The 15,743-nt window shown below is 49.8% G+C and overlaps 1 protein-coding gene across 7 annotated transcripts; it reads left to right on the top strand.

The window, feature by feature from the left end:
- Positions 1–15,023, top strand: ABCD4 (ATP binding cassette subfamily D member 4). 7 transcript variants are annotated; one of them, XM_054275335.1, is made up of 19 exons: positions 1–51; positions 284–408; positions 525–652; positions 847–986; positions 4,186–4,302; positions 4,593–4,718; positions 5,400–5,450; positions 8,054–8,148; positions 9,082–9,203; positions 10,027–10,118; positions 10,301–10,390; positions 10,660–10,865; positions 11,154–11,245; positions 11,430–11,466; positions 12,544–12,593; positions 12,874–12,926; positions 13,280–13,356; positions 14,513–14,628; positions 14,783–15,023. In XM_054275335.1, the coding sequence occupies exons 1-19, from the start codon at positions 35–37 to the stop codon at positions 14,876–14,878; spliced, it is 1,830 nt and encodes a 609-aa protein (XP_054131310.1). In that variant the 5' UTR covers positions 1–34; the 3' UTR covers positions 14,879–15,023. The 7 variants fall into 7 exon arrangements, with proteins under 7 accessions (XP_054131310.1, XP_054131309.1, XP_054131311.1 ...); XM_054275334.1 differs by having other exon boundaries at positions 10,657–10,865; XM_054275336.1 differs by lacking the exon at positions 14,783–15,023 and having other exon boundaries at positions 10,657–10,865; positions 14,463–14,605.
- The last annotated feature ends 720 nt before the right edge of the window (positions 15,024–15,743 follow it).

The following is a 15,743-nucleotide window of genomic DNA, read 5'->3' as shown; positions in this document are numbered from 1 at the left end:
GCGGCGGCAGCGGCGGTGGCCCCCGGCGGGGCGGATGCAGGGCGAGGAGAGGTGATGAATATTCATGAAAAGCGCCCGCGGGGGCGGGTCTGGCCTGCCGGACCGTGCCGTGCCGGGCCGGTCAGGTCCGGAGGGCGCCGATGGCGGGGGGCAGCAGCAGCGCGGGGGGCGCCGGGGCCCGCGGGCGGTGAGGACGGAGGGGGCCGGGCCGGGGCGTGGCGGAGGGGAGCTGGGGTGGGACCCCCGAGCTCACTGCCACCCCCCGCTTCTCCCGCCGTTGCAGGGCTGGCTCCCGGCTGGACGGGCTGTTCCTGCGGCGGTTCCTGCGGCTCCTGGCCGTGCTCTTTCCCGGGTGGCCCTCCCCGAGCGTCCTCATGTTCCTGACGCTGCTCGGTGTCGCCTTGCTGGGTGAGCCCGGGTGGTGGGGATGGGGGGCTGCACCCCACGTCTGCTCCCTGTGGTCCCCACTCTGCCTTGTCACCGCAGTCCATCAATTCCTTCCCCTGCTTGCCTTTCTCCTCCAGAGCAACTGGTTATTTACCAGGTCGGCGTCATCCCCAGCCAGTACTATGAGGTCCTAGGGAACAAGGACTTCTCCGGATTCAAAACATTGACTGCTGTTGCTGTGACCCTGATCATTGTGAACTCCACGGTAAGAGCAGAGGCTCGTGTGTCTTGGGAGAGGAAGAGAAAGCTGCCCATGGTGCCTGGCCTGATCTTGGTCAGAAAGGATTCAAGTCTGCCATACGCTGGGTCACCAGTACAAACTGCTGGTTTTTATTTCATTTTGGAAAAATGTTTGTTCTCACTTATCTCTTCCCATCCATCTCTTTGCCCTTGTTCCAGCTAAAAAGTTTCGATCAGTTTATCTGCAACATGATGTATGTGAACTGGAGGAAGTCCCTCACTGAATACCTCCACAGCTGCTACTTCCAAGGCCAGGTCTACTACAACCTGCTCGTGCTGCGTGAGGACATCGATAACCCGTAGGCTGCTGGCAGCTTCTTTCAGTATCTTGCTTGGCTTCTCCTGGGCTGCTGCGCACCTTTTCCCGACTTCTCTTTGTCTCTGGGTAGGGGCTTGAGCCCTAGAAGCTTTTACCATCCAGGCACAAATCTAGGCACCCTCTTCTACCCTGGTGGGAGGTGATACCTATTGCTGGGAATTCCTGTGAATGCCAGTTTTAGGGGCGGGATGTCTCAGCTGCAAGGAAAGTGGATGCCCATTGGAACAGGGCTCTATCTAGTGCTGCTATAAAACATGCTGTCTGCAAACTCAACCCTTGACACTGTGTGATGTTGCAAATGTTGGAGTGAGCAGTGCCTCTCCTTTCTTTCACACCACTGGTGCATTAGGACAGTCCCTGTTCTGTTTGAACTTCACACACCAGGATCTGCAGCTGAGCACAGTTCAATTGTATTTTTGTGGTTTGATAATCCATGGGAGCCAAATCCAGGAAGGGCTTTGTTTTGCACTGTATGAGGGCTGCGTTTCCCTTTCCTGTTCCTAGGAAGGAAGTATCAGTGGTGACTTGAAATATAAGAGGAGGAGCATTCAGTCTCCTTGTGGATCCCAGACCCACCCCCAAGAGGTCTCTCTCCAGCTTGCTTTGTGCACTGCTTACTGCAGAGCTGTTGATCTGCCTGGGCTGCGCTGCAAAGGTCGAATGCCCTTCCTCCCAGCTGTGTGTGGACCTTGGCCTTCCAGCTTGTCCTCACACACAGGGCCCTGCTGTCATAGTTGCACACAGTGAGAAGCTAAAAATCCTATGTTAGATATCATGTGAGAGGTCACAGAATCCCAAAATACTCTTAGTTGGAGTGGACCCACATGGATCATTGAGTCCAACTCTTTAACTGAGTAATCCACACAGGATTGAACCCGTGGCATTATTAGCACCATGCTTTAACCAGCTGAGCTAATCTCAGTGTAGAATCTCCCTGTTTCTTCCCCCTCCAGAATTTAAATTTGTTATTATTAAATACTAGCTGAAAAACTAGAAATCAAAGGGGAATGTTTTCCAAATAATGTGTTGTTATACCATTGTTTTGAGACTCCAAGCTCTCCTCTGCTGGAGTGGGCGCCTCTGATCTAGTGACTGCATTGGTGACATATCTCATGTTGATGGCAAGAGGAGACCATGTCCAGGGAAAAAATTGCTGTCTTGCAGGGACTCCTAACTCTTGCTAATAGTGGAAACTTCAAGAAACTGAAGCAGCTTCTGCAGTTCTGCTGCCTGGTGCTACTGGCTGCCTGTCCTTGCTCCTTCATTGCAGAGCAGGGTGGTTTGTGTGGCTGCTGCAAGAAAACATGCTGGGTGTCTAAGGGGAAGCAGCAAGCAAGGAGAGAGGTTCAGCTTGGGTCAAACAGCTCCACATGTTGGGCAGTAAGTCATCATTATCAAGCTGATGCACTTCTGGGTTGCTGTTGTGTTTACTCCCAGTATCATTAAATGTTCATTTCTGATAGTGTTTTCAGTGGCATGGAGTTACAAGGAGAGGTTAAAAAACCATGTTTGTCACCAGGGCATGCAGCTCTTCCCAGGCAGTGCAGCACAGTGAAGCCAGAAGCTCCTGCATGCCTGTCTTTTTCTTTGGGGACACAAGTGGAAGCGAAGGACAGAGGCCCCCTCACCACATGATTATTCTGCTCAGGTTTATTTTTAACTAGGGAACATGTTCACATTGTGCAGTGAAATGTAGGAGACAACTGGGTCAGTCTGCCCTGCAGCAAGAGACAGCTCTCATGGCCTTTGCAGACCAAATGTGTGGGATTACTGTGGAGTATGTCTCATTACACCTTGCTTCTGCTCCAACTTTCAGTCTTACTGTTTAGTGTGGTTTTGGTGCCACTGCAAAAATTCTCTTCATCTTGCAATTCCTTGATGAGAGCTTTTTCCCTGCACCAGGTACTTAGAGAACAAACCTAGAGAAAGAGAAGACCTCCCATTATGCAGTGCAAACCAAACTGAGTGTTAAATGCATGGAGTCACCCTCTTTGAAGGAATGAAGAGTGGGTTCCTAGTGGCATACAAGCACTTACAGCACCTGCTAGGGCATTTGAGTTGATGCTTTCATGTATTTTCATTACATGTTACTTAATAGCTTGTAAAAAGCAGTATCATTGGATGACACTTTAGCACAATTTAAGTTACAGTTTTGTGGGAATATTACAGTCTGAGGAGAAGGAAAAATGATGACTGAGAGGTCAGTCAGGGTGAGAGCTGCCCCAGAATTAAATCCATTGCTGTTCCAGAACTGCAAAAGTGTTTAAATATGAGTGCCTTTGTGGCAGTATCTGCACTGAGACTATCCAAGAGTCCATCCTTGCTCTTCATTCTGAACTCCAGCATTACATTATGCCCTTTCCAGTGGAGCTTAGCACAGCAGACTGAAGCCTTCATCCATGTGCTCTGGACAGATGAGGTGCTGAGGAGTAAATACACTGAAATTCTTCCTAGTTGTCCCAAGTGCAGCTCCTGCTCAGCAGTGGGATAGATGGGACTTGAGGGTTTGTCACCCATGTGCTGCTGCTAGTGAGGTGAGAAGGCTTGGTGTGCTGCTTCCTGCTCTTGTGGGCTGGGGTGGGTGGGAGCACTTCCTTCTTTGCAACAAAGGAACCAGAGGCACTCCATGCAGAGCCAAGGGATTGGCTCTTGTGAAAGGGTAGCTTTGATGGAGGTGTTTGCAAATATCCAATAGCTGGTGAAGGCCTGGCCTGTGCTCTGGCCTGTCCTGGTGGGTCTGATGGCATCTCAGTCCAGTACTGAAGGTTAGGGCACTCAGTAGTTTTTCATAGTATGGGGGTTGTTATAGGAGAGGAGTAAAGGACAATGATGCAGAGACCTTCAGCACAAGTGTTGAACAATGTTGTTGAAAGTGGAACAGAGGATAAATACAAGGAACAGGTTGAAAGCAATGGCAAGAGTTGTTCTTCCTGGGTGCCATGAAGGCCCTTGGGTGGGTCCTGCTGGGCCATGAAAATGGTGTCCTGTGGGGAATCTGCAGATCCTTCCCAGGTAAGGTTGTGTGGGGAATCTGCAGATCCTTCCCAGGTAAGGTTGTTCACCAGCTGCCTGTCCCATGTTCATGCACTGAAACAGCCTGCTTTGTGCCCTGTTAAGGTTTTAGTACTGGCTCTTGCTTCTGGGCTGTAATGGTGCCAATGGCTCTTTGTGTTGAGCAGGGACCAGCGCATCAGCCAGGATGTGGAGAGGTTCTGCAGGCAGCTCAGCTCCATGGCCAGCAAGCTCGTCATCTCACCCTTCACACTGGCCTACTACACATACCAGTGCTTTCACAGGTAAGGATGTATCCTGGCCCTGCTTGCACACCTCTTTTCTGTGTTCTGTTTTTGGAGCCTGCCACCCACATTATAACTCCCCAAATGGATATTTGTACACATGGGTGAGTGGTCTCTGTACTCCAAAGAGAACTCTGCCTTGGGGATGCTGGGATGTGCAATGTTGGCCCCAGACTTCTGCTGTGAAAGCCAAGAGAGGTGCCAGCTGAGGGCTCTGATTGCTTGAGCCTAATGGTGCAGGAGTGTCCTTTTGCTTGGATTATTGGCTGACTTCTGTTTCTCCTCTGTAGCACAGGCTGTCTAGGCCCGGTGAGCATCTTTGGGTATTTCATCATTGGGACGATGATTAACAAAGTGTTGATGAGCCCAATTGTGTCTAAACTTGTGCAGCAGGAAAAACTGGAGGGAGATTTCAGGTGAGTCCCAGCAGAGCTGTGTTTTCACTGCTCCTTGGCAGTTCCTGTGAAAGCTGTTTTTTTGTCCCCGTTCAGGGCTGTGTATGTAGCTAATTCTCTCGTCTGTGACTTTCCCTACTCTCAGAGAAGGCTGCCTGTGCAATGGTGCCTCAGAGTCAGTGCACTGAGCCCCTGCCAACCATTCACAGCCTTGTGTCATGGCAGGCAATGCCCTTGGTTCAGTCTCAACCAGTCTTTCCATATGCTCTGCAACTCCCCTCCTCCTCCTTGCTTGCAGGGTTGGCTGTGTGTGCAGCAGGGACTTCGTACCTTTCCCTGGGGGTCAAGGCATCCAGGGACAGCAGCAGAAGCTGTTGTGGCACAGGGAACCCAGCCCAGGGAAGTTGGCTGTGGTGATTTTGTATGGAGATGCTGGACTAGCAGCAAAGAGTAAGCCCAAGGGCTGAGAAGATGTGCAGAGAGAGCAGGATAGCAAGCAAATGTATCACTGAGCTAGCCCGGAATGATGGCACCTCATGTTAAGCCTTGGTCTGTGGTGCCTTTCTGAGCCTGTTGAATATTTCTGTCAAGAGATGCTTCAGATCACTGCTCTAACATGCAAGATAAGTTTCCTCTAGGAATGGTTTTGGCTACATAATTCACTGAGCATTTGTGCACAGTTATGTTTTTTTGGTTGTACAGGTTCAAGCACATGCAGATTCGTGTCAATGCAGAACCAGCTGCTTTCTACAGGTTAGTAGTGTTAATTTCTTTGTATCCTCAAAAGGATTGTCCCAGTTCAGAGTGTCCTCGTTGTGTTCTTATATCCCAAAGGAGCCCAAGTTTTGTTGCTGCAGCTTTCTATCCCTTCCACTGCAGCATCATACAGCCCTGATCATACAGCCCGGTTCTTTGCATTCTGTGCATCATCTGCAGAAATAATCCACAGCAACTGGAGACAGCTATCTTTCCTTTGCCTCCCTTCTAACATCCTCAGAGGCAGATACAGATTTGGTGCTGGCTTAGAGATCATTACTGATGTTTTGTTTGGTCCTTACCTGGAAGATTGCTCAAAGTCTGATTGTATCTGGTTCTGCTGAGGACTTGTTGCATGCTGCTTCTGGCCCCATCCTGCTGCTGCTTGCCTGCATGTCTTCTGTGGGTGTGCTAGCTGCTACTTGGCCATCTTAGCTCTGCTTTGCTCCTCTTGCTCAGTCTGTGCCCTGACCCTCCAAATGCTGTACTGGCACTCTAAATTTTCTCAATGCCATTCACCCCAGAGCTGAGCCCAGCAATCAGGAGCCCAGCAGCACCTCCCCCATTTAGTGATGCCCTGAAGCCTGTAGAGCTGCTGCTTGGTTTACCAGGAAAAGAGGCATGAATTTGGTGTAGCTTGTGTCGGGGTGGCAGGAGGTTGTTGCTGCTCTCTTGTCATGAGTCTGGCTTTGCCCTATACGTTGTGAAATTGCACTCCTTCCAGGAATTGTAGCACATGTCCTCTCTCTGGTCTTCCCTGCCCATGATCTGTATTTGGCTCCTTCATGCTATATTGAGTGAGCATTTCAAGTGTTGTGCTGCTGTCCTCACAGTGGTTTCATTCAAAATCACTGATTTCATAACAACTTACATTGACAGGCATGAAACTCATTTAAATAACCAAAATCAATCTTGGCTTGCACTGGCAAGTCTGAGTTATTTCTTTGCACTCTGATTCTTACCGGTTGATGATAATTTTTTGTAATGGAAAAGATACTGTAATTACATGCCCTTATTTAAGATGCAGTACTTTCCCTCACAATTTTGAAATATTTTTTAGATTCTATTACTAAGTAGAAAATGGAAAGTAGATTATTATACCAGAAAACAGAATGTTTTGGTTCAGTACAATGTTTTAGTAGAAAAGTGTCATTTTGTGTGAAACTAGAACTTAGCTGAGTTGCACACAACCAGGCATTTTCATGGTATGCATCATAATTAAAAATAAAGGAATTTTTTAAAAGGTTGCATTCCCAGAATCCTGCAAGAGGAGGAGCATATGGTGAGTGGCTGGTTTTGACTGCTCAACTTCTCTAGGTTGTGATCTTGTCCTCTTAAGACTGCCTAAACATTGCTTTGGTAAAGGAAGAAACAGAAGCAGAGCACTACCACCCTTTTACTTCTTTTGTTACTAAGTCCTTGGCAAACTTGCTTTAAAAGTGAAGTGAATGGGAGGAAAAGAGGAAACCAATACAGCAATCTCTCCTCATCTGCAACAAAATAATAGCTGTAAAACAAAGGTCCCTGGTTCCTTTCTCACCTTTAATTCCTTGTATCCAAGCCTTTCTCCTTTCCTAATACACGGAAAGTAAAGACCACAGCTCAGTAGTTACCTGAGACGTGTTGTAAGGCAGTAAAGCCAAACTGAATTCTAACCAGGTGCATTTTTGAGAAAGAAAATGTATTTTTCTATGAACTTTAGAAATGAGACCTCAAAAATCTTATTTTGGATGTTTTTGTGCTGCTTCTGGCCTTATCATCTTGGGCCCTAGTGACCCCCTTGTTGCATAGATTGTGATGGGAGCATGGTTTGTGTAGTGGGCACAAGCCTGTGTTGGATGTCAGGGGCAATAGGTGCTATGGCAGGTAGGAGACTGGAATGAGTCGTGGAGCGCTCTCTGCATTTTGCCACCTGAGGGCAGCCCAGGCCTTGCAGAGCAGCAGCAGGAGCTGTCACACTTGCTTGAAGGTGGTGGTTTAGGAGATTCCTCCTTGCTCCTGGCTCAGCCTGGCCACTGGAGTATCGCCTCTAACTTGTGAGGTGGGAGACCTGATGGAGATAGCCCTGGGAAGGGGGAAGTTGTGGAGCTGTGGTACCCATACTGGGGGTAGCACTGCTCAGGACTTGCCTTTGTCCCATTCCTGTGGAGTGGGAAATGGGAAGAGGTGGGCAAAAGCTGCTGGCCATGCAGGCCATGTGAGCTGGTTATCACCCCCTGGACTCTCCTCTGCCCTCTCCTGTCTGGATCCAGCTCTGTAGCAGTGCCATCCCTCTTTTCCAGCCAGGCTGTATTTGGGAACTGTGTTTGACCTTGGGTGTACATTGCTTCAGGCTGGAGCCTCACTGACAGTGTCTGGCCTGGCTTTACCTGCTCCTGCTGCAACAGCAGCAGCCATGGGCTCTGGGAGAGATTTGTAGGACTGCTTGCTTCAGCCAGAGTTCCGTGATGATACCCTTCAGGAACACAGTCCTGGCTGTTCAGTTCCTGGTCAATAAGGAGTTTGTTAGTCAGAGGCAAAGGTGCCAGGCCCATTCAAAGCTTCAGTTTTAAAGCCCAATGTCCTAGGATGTCTGGCATGTTGCAATGTTGCTTTTACAGGGCTGGGCGAGTGGAGCACATGCGCACAAACCGGAGGCTGCAGAGCCTGCTGAAGACCCAGAGGGAGCTGATAGGGAAGGAGCTGTGGCTATACAGTGAGTGGGCACACTGAGGGGGGGGAAGTGGGATGTGTGGTAACTCCATTCTGGTGGCCCACACGCTGGGAAACTCTACTTTAGAGCAGTTGGGTGGGTGCTGTGTTTTCTTCTTCTGCCTTTTGCTGCTCTGTGAAAGCCCTGAGGGTGAACAGAGAGTGCCTCCTGCAGTGCTAAAGAGGAATCCTGTTGTGTAAAAACTCATAAAGAGGCAAAGTTGTGGAGGACCCAGAATCTGGCTTTTTTGTGGTGCAGGTGTTCACACGCCAAGAAAAGAGGGAAGGGCTTGAGCTTTGGGCACTCTGTATGTTGTTGGGAGCTTGGAAACTTCTTTACTATAGAACCTGTCCCTTAAGCATAGCTGTTCCCTGAAAATATTCCTTCTCCCTTTTTTACTGAGTTTTTTTCTTTAAATTACTCCTATAAAGACAACTCTTCCTGATCTCAGCAGCACAGCAAGCTTCTGGGCAGTGTAATGAAGGGAGAACCCTGAACAGAAGTGTCTGTGGGAATTTGGAATCTTAAGTCTTTCTGCCTGTGTGCTCCCAAGACACACTTCATGGCAAACTGTCTCACCCCAGAGCTTCCTTTTTGCCCTTCCCTCCTGTTTACTGTGAATCAGTCAGGCCCCTGAAGCATAGCAACAAGCAGGTAAAGTGCCTTTTGCCCCACAGTAGTCCCTGAGCTGTGTGTCTGGATGATGATTCTCTGCTCAGGGGCCTGCCCCAAAGTGCTCTTTCCTTGGCAAATGCATTTTCACCCTGGTGCTTGTGCTATCCTGCAAAATAGGTTTTTCTACTCTGGTTCATCATAAAGAGCCAAGGCAAGAACACGGTTCTTCCTCTGACGGGGCTCAGGGTCAGCACTTGGGCCTGGCTGGGACAGAGGTTTCTACTTTAACTCACTGTCTTCTTTCAATGTGCTTGTGCCCAGTTGGGATCAACACCTTTGATTACCTGGGCAGCATCCTGAGCTACGTGGTCATTGCCATTCCCATCTTTTCTGGTGTCTACGGCGACCTGAGTCCAACAGAGCTCAGTGCCCTTGTCAGCAAGGTGAGCTAAGGGTAATCTCTGTGACCCCGTTGTGGAGGGTGAGCAGGCACTGAGGATGGAGGTTTCATGTGGTGCTGGTGGCCCTGGGACTAGATAACCTGCAGCATTGATCTTCAGGTTAGACTGCCCCAGCTCACAGTGTTATGGAAATGGGAGCTTGTAGGCAGCTGGTAGGTGATTAACTTGGGCGTGAGAACTGTCAAGGACACATTTATGTGTTTCCTGGCTCTGACCTCTGTGTCTAAAAAAACCCAGGAGGTCAGAAAGCCTCTGGTTTCCAGCAGTGCAGGTGGAGATGGGGCTGTGGATCTAGGTTATGCCCTGGGTGAGCCTTGCCCCCAGAGAGGCTGAGCTGGCTTGCATTCACCTTCCTGACCTGACTCTTTACGGATACTCAAAGCTGACTTGTGATAGAGAATGCAGAGCTAAAAATAGCTAAGTGGGCACTGCAGGCTGAGACACCCTGCTCTGAGCCATATATGGTGCTGAGGCAGGGCTGGTGGTGTGGATCTGTGTGACTTGGGCAAGCATGCTGGGCCCTAGGCAGGCCATCAGGCATGCTGCAAACACCATCCCTGGGTGACAGGATGTGTGTCTACCTGGCAAAAACTGCTGCACTGAGCAGGGAAGCCCTGCTTCTTTAAAATGTGGTCATTGTCACTCCCACCGTCCTGTGTGACTTCACCACTCCTCATTCATCCTCCCGAGACAGCTGATGTGGCCAAATGTGTGGACTCCTTGGCTGCCTCTTTGCAGTCGTGGAATAAGGGTCAGGGCCCCAGCTCAGCACTGACCCTTACTCTGCCATGTGATTTCTCCCCAGAATGCCTTTGTTTCCATCTACCTCATTGGCTGCTTCAGCCAGCTCATAGATCTCTCCAGCACTGTTACTGATGTAGCTGGCTACACACACAGGTGAGCTTATCTGTGGGCACATCTCTGGAGGAAAGGGCAGTGCAGAACAAGACTCTGCCCAGGTCTGTGATTAAAAAAACCCAAAAAAACTGTTGTTTGTGTGCAAGCATGGGCAAGTTTGGATATTGTGAGGAGGCTGCTGGAATTGTCCCTGGCTTTCACGCAACCTCTTGTGTGTCTAGGATTGGTGAACTGCAGGAGACCTTGCTGAGCCTTGGCAGAAAAGAAAATGGTAACTACTCAGAAGCCAAAACCAGCTGGGATTTGGACAGGTGAGTCACCTCTCAGTAACTGGCTGGCTTGCAGCTTAGGTGCCAGAGTGTGGGGTTGCCATGGGAGGGAGGTGGCCCTTGGTGTCACAGTCTGTTGCATGCTTTTGGTTGGAGCAGGCAGTGTTCACTGTCATTTGTCATTCCCAGGGTGTGTGGGGCAGGGCTACTGTCAGAGGCACAGGAGATCTAAGGTCCCTGATTTTTGCCAATCTCAGCTTGGTCACTTACCCCCAGATCTCTTGTTCTTTGTCTTGGTGGTGGCCCAGCAGCCATTCTGGGGAGGACCCAGTGCCAAGGGACACAGCTTTCCTTCTGGAGCGAGTGACACTCTCAGTACCATCCTCTGGCAAGCTGCTCATCAAGGACTTGAGCCTCAGGATCTCACAAGGACAAAGTGTGATGATTGTGGGAAACACCGGTACAGGGAAGACCTCTCTCCTGAGGGTCCTCGGAGGGCTCTGGGAGAGCACACGGGGTGAGGACTGCTACTTGCCTCAGCCTTCTTCTCAACCAAGGCTCCCCTGAGTTTGCAAGGTGGCAGTGTGGCAGTTTGTGAGGCCAGTGCCACCATGTGATGGCAAATGTGTCACTGATACACTGATTTGAGCCACCCATCTCTTGTCACAGTCTTTGGCTCTCATTGTTTTGCTCTGTGTTGCAAAGACACACTTTTGTGGGGTCTAGTTGACTACTTTATGGGACAGGACTACAGGGGGCAGTGGGAAGTTCCTGCCTGATCCTGCAGATGAGTGTCTCTGTGCAGGGAGCATCAGGATGCTGACCTGCTTTGGCCCCCGAGGAGTGGTGTTCCTACCACAGAGGCCCTTCTTCACTGACGGAAGCCTGCGTGAGCAGGTGAGCCCAGGGTCTGTCTTTGCTCTGGCCTCCCAGCTGTGGTCATGCCCTGCAAACCCTGCAAGAGGGAGGATACCTGTGGGTGCTCCTTCCCTTGTGCCTCAGTTCATGTTACTGCATCTCTGATGTTACTGCATCAGTGCCTAGCTCCCTCTGACATGGTTTCTTTTGCTCTGTTAAACAGGTGATCTATCCCCTGAAGGAGATCTATCCGCTTTCAGGTTTGTGAAAATCCATTAGAGCTATTAACCAACACTGTGGTAGTGCCTCACTGTCCTGTACCCAGTGCAGCTTCTTCCCTGCTGTAACCCATCAGGAACATTCATCCATTTTGCTTCTGATGCTCTGGTGTTCCCTAGATGATTAGTGTGTGTTAAGGTCAATTCTGTGTCCCCCTCCTTTTGTGAGAGAGCATACTCACTTGATAAGAACTTGCTGTCTTAGTATAATGAGGACAAGCTGGCCATGCTCTTCCTGCTGTGCTAGACATGATAAATGTTGCTGTTGGGATACATCTGATTTGTTTGGTACGGTCTGACTTTCGGCAGGCCGTATTTGCCTTAATCTTATTTTCCATCCACCTCCATCTTTTCCACTTTTTCAAAATGATGTCCCATGGCTTTGCACATTGTTGTGGTCAGAATATATGGATCCTTTCCCTTCCCTACCCTCTTCTGAAGCCAGACCACACATGGTCTGCTGTAGCTTGGGAGTCACAGTCTTGCTGAGAGTAACTACAGCCCTCAGCTACTGCTGTGGCTCTCCAGCAGCTTCAGAGAGGTCCATGGCAGATGCACAGCCCTTCCTCTCAGCTTCTCTAGGTCCTAACTGTACCAGCTCAAGTGTATGTTCTGCTCCACAGCTGACTCACCCTGAGGTATTTCTCTTCCACATAAGGTCCTTTTGCTGGCTCTTACCTGAGCCCTGTTTCCATGACTCCACTGCTGTAGTGTGCAGTCTCAGCTCTAAGAGGGCAACAGGGCAGGGCCTTGGCAGTTGAAGCCTGGATCCTTGTGTTCTGGCTGTGGCCATGAACTGAGGCAAATCTCAGGTGTATCTGTGGAGCCCAACTACTTCCTGGTATGCTGCTCACAAGCATGGTTAACATTTTCAAGGAAGGTCAGTCTTTGGGGCTATCTCTGCCAAAGCTCAGGATCTGGTATAACTAAGTGGTCAGGTCAACCACATTGAGCCTCAGGAGATATTCCAGTTCTTCCCTCCTGCCTCACCAACTCCTTCATGCAGCAGTGGCCCCAGCACACACTGCCTCTCCTTACAGTGCATGGCTTTCTCCCTAGGGTCTGCAGATGATGAGAGGATTGTGCGATTCCTGGAGCTGGCTGGGCTGGTGAGTCACTGATAGCACTGCTGCCTTCTTTCCTGGTGCCAGCAGCGAGGGAAGAAGGGATGATTTCTTGTGGCAGCACAGCATGATTGTGTGCTGAACTTATGTGGGGACATTGTGCCTGGGACACAGTTGTCTATGGGACAGAAAGAGGAGGAGAAATATGGTACAACTTCAGCTCAGCTTGGGAAAGGGAGACTGGCAAAAAGCGGGTGGTTATGCTCAGGGCCATAGGCTTGCAGGGTTGGGGACTGTGTTCACAAGTCTGCTGTGCTCTCTGTAGACTGATTTGCTGGCAAGGGCTGGAGGACTGGATGAACAGGTGGACTGGAACTGGTAAGGGAGCCCACTGTCTGTGTGCATTTGGGTGATTTCTGAGTGGGGAACACTTCTAAGCAGATGCACATTGCTGTTGGATTTATCTGTGTCTATCTGTGTTCTGTGAGATGTGGACACTATACAGGAGCAAAGCCTTCATGGCCCAAGCACCTATGCCAACAATCACCAGCTGTGGTGTTCTGCAGGCATCTGACTGTGTACAGGGGTGCAGAGCCAGTCCCAGTATGGAGGGGGGCACAAGGGACACACAGGGACAGTTGTTTGCTGGTCTCCAATATCAGAACCCTTAAGATTTTCAGCAAACAAGCTCTGTTTCTTGAGGAAGGTGTTGAATCTCGACCCTGCTGCAGGTATGACATCTTGTCCCCAGGGGAGATGCAGAGGCTCTCATTTGCACGGCTCTTCTACCTCCAGCCAAAATATGCAGGTGAGTGACTGACTACAAAAGAGGGGAGAAAAAAAACAAAGGCCTTTGGTATATAGAGAAGCTGGTACAGACACAGCTCATTAAATCCCTTTTGTGCTAGGAACATGCTTTGTCTTGGCTGTTATTTTAGCAGCATAGTACACAGAGGATTCATTTGTGAAATGTGAAAATATTTCATTATTTGTGCGGACGGTGGTAAATCAAGAGGCTGTACATAAGACATTTTCTTCTTGGGGAACTGGTGATTAATGTTCATGGTCCATGTCCAATGGTACTAGAAGAAGAACTCTATCAGCCTGCTCACCAGTTGCTATGCTAAGAAGTGCATGTGCTGGGGAGTGTGGCAGCAGCTGTCATATCTGAAGCTCTCGAGCATCTGTACAGTTGTGGAGCAATATGGAAAATTTAGCCCTGATGTGGCAAAAGAAGACAAGGAGCAGTGGGACAAACAGTCCTGAGAGACCACAGAAGCATCTGTGATTAGCTAATGGGGCCAGTTCCTTAGGCTCTGCTGGAGGCTTGAGCTGTTGGAGGAGTTGCCATGAGGGCCAGGTTGGATGTGGGTGAACAGAGCCAGTTTCAGTAGCAGGTAGCTACGTGTAAGTACCTCTCTTTCCCCTAAAGCCCATGACACAGCTAAGTGATGTCTGGGCAGAAGGAACCTGTGGATGGCAAACTAAAAGCTGCAGAGATGATTTGAATTTATTTGCCCCAGGTCTGTAGTATTTACCCTTAATAGTCAGGAAGGTGCCACAGGCCATCCTACCTGCTCCATGGAGGGTCTGTGCTGGAAGAGTACGCTGACTGCTGTTCAGCCTGGCACTCCGGCACGTGGGCTGCCTGGAGAAGCTCATGTCTTGGCTTTTGCCATGATGGGGATGAGGCAGTGGTGGGCAGCTGTTGAGGGAGAGGAATGAGGTGAATGGTGTGGTTTGGATGGATTCAAGTACTTGAGGGGAAAGACAGCTTTCCTAGTTGCCTGACACCAGCTGTGCCAGAGGAATACCAGAGTCTCAGGTTTCTCCTCACTTGCCTTCTGCACATGCTCTTGGTAAGCTCCAGTTAATATGTGAAATGTTCTTGGGTGTTGCTGTTCTTGCCTACAGGAAATGTCTGGTTGGGAGAGGATTTGTGGGGCTCATGGCTTTTCTTTCAGTGTTAGATGAGGCCACCAGTGCCTTGACAGAAGAGGTGGAGCATGAACTGTACCGTATGTGCCTTCAGCTGGGCATGACACTGATCAGTGTGGGACACAGACCCAGCCTGGAAAAGGTGAGACAGGGAGGCAGTGCTCCATGCCTCCCTCGTGGTGGTGAGGTAGAGAGGGTCTCTGGCAAGCAGAGGGGAGTGACTAAGGCTGGAGGACCTCACTGGGGGTGGACCATGCCCTTGTAGAGACATCCCTCAGTGTGCTGTTGAATTGCAGTTCCACAGCTGGATTTTGAAACTTCATGGGGAGGGAAGATGGGAGCTCACTCGATGTGAGAAGTTGAAGCGTCTCCCCTCTGAGGAAGGATACTGAAGAACTTGCCCTTGTCTGACCAGCCACAGAACCTGCACATGTGTGGAAGAGCTCTCAGTAGCAGACATGGAGCTGCCAAGCCAGCAGCTGTGTCAAACAGTGTAAGACCAGTTCTGGATTTTGCTGATGGACACACAGTATGTCTGAACTCATGGTGTGGAGTTCTGCCAAGAGTAGACACAACCATGCCACTCTTCTCCCAACCTCCTTCTGCCTCCCTGGCACTCACAAGAGAAAGGAGCTGAGCTCCTAGGCCGCCCTGAGAGAAGATGCTGCCTCATGGGTCTTGTAGAAACAACAGCCAGAGAAACCTCCACTTTGTCTGGAATACATTGGTGTGAGGTTAGAATGCAACCTCCTTTTCTGCTCTCTGTGCCTTATGAGGAGCTCTGTCTTGGATACACAGCTCTGCAGAACAGATTTATGTACCTTGTGGCTCTGTCAAGAATTGTGTTTGCCAGCAGGAGACAAGGGCATGAGAATGCTACCACAGGGCATGTCTCTGCTCTCTTTGTAACACACGGCTACAGGTGAAAGGAACATTTTTGTATTAAAATGTGGGGCCTGTTTTCAAACTCTTTTTATGGAGAAGAGTCAATATTTGTTAACTGAACTGTTGCATGTTTTCTTTCTGGGGTTTGCTTTGGAGGAGATGCTTGTATGTTGGCAGTGGTCCTGGACAAGACTATTGCAAAAGAGCAAAGCAGAGGTAGGAGTAGTATCCCTTATCCAGGGCTGGACATCCTGCCTGCTGCTACCTCTGCAGCTACTGCAAGGCACAAGGAACCTCAAGGAGGGCTTTCTGCTCTCTGATTTCATGGAATGAAACAGCTTATCTCCCCTTACTCTTTTGCCTATGATGAGG

Source organism: Melozone crissalis, unplaced genomic scaffold (assembly GCF_028551555.1).
Source record: "Melozone crissalis strain CALT ecotype California unplaced genomic scaffold, PUWL_Pcris_2 ptg000018l_1, whole genome shotgun sequence".
Lineage (NCBI taxonomy): Eukaryota > Metazoa > Chordata > Aves > Passeriformes > Passerellidae > Melozone > Melozone crissalis.
This window is presented reverse-complemented; position numbering and strand designations above follow the sequence as displayed.

Bases quoted from the DNA above. Each gene is read 5' to 3' on its own strand.
- ABCD4 (XM_054275334.1), top strand. The intron at 4,719-5,399 runs GTGAGTCCCAGC...TTGGTTGTACAG, and splicing joins AAACTGGAGGGAGATTTCAG to GTTCAAGCACATGCAGATTC. The intron at 10,866-11,153 runs GTGAGGACTGCT...GTCTCTGTGCAG, and splicing joins GCTCTGGGAGAGCACACGGG to GGAGCATCAGGATGCTGACC.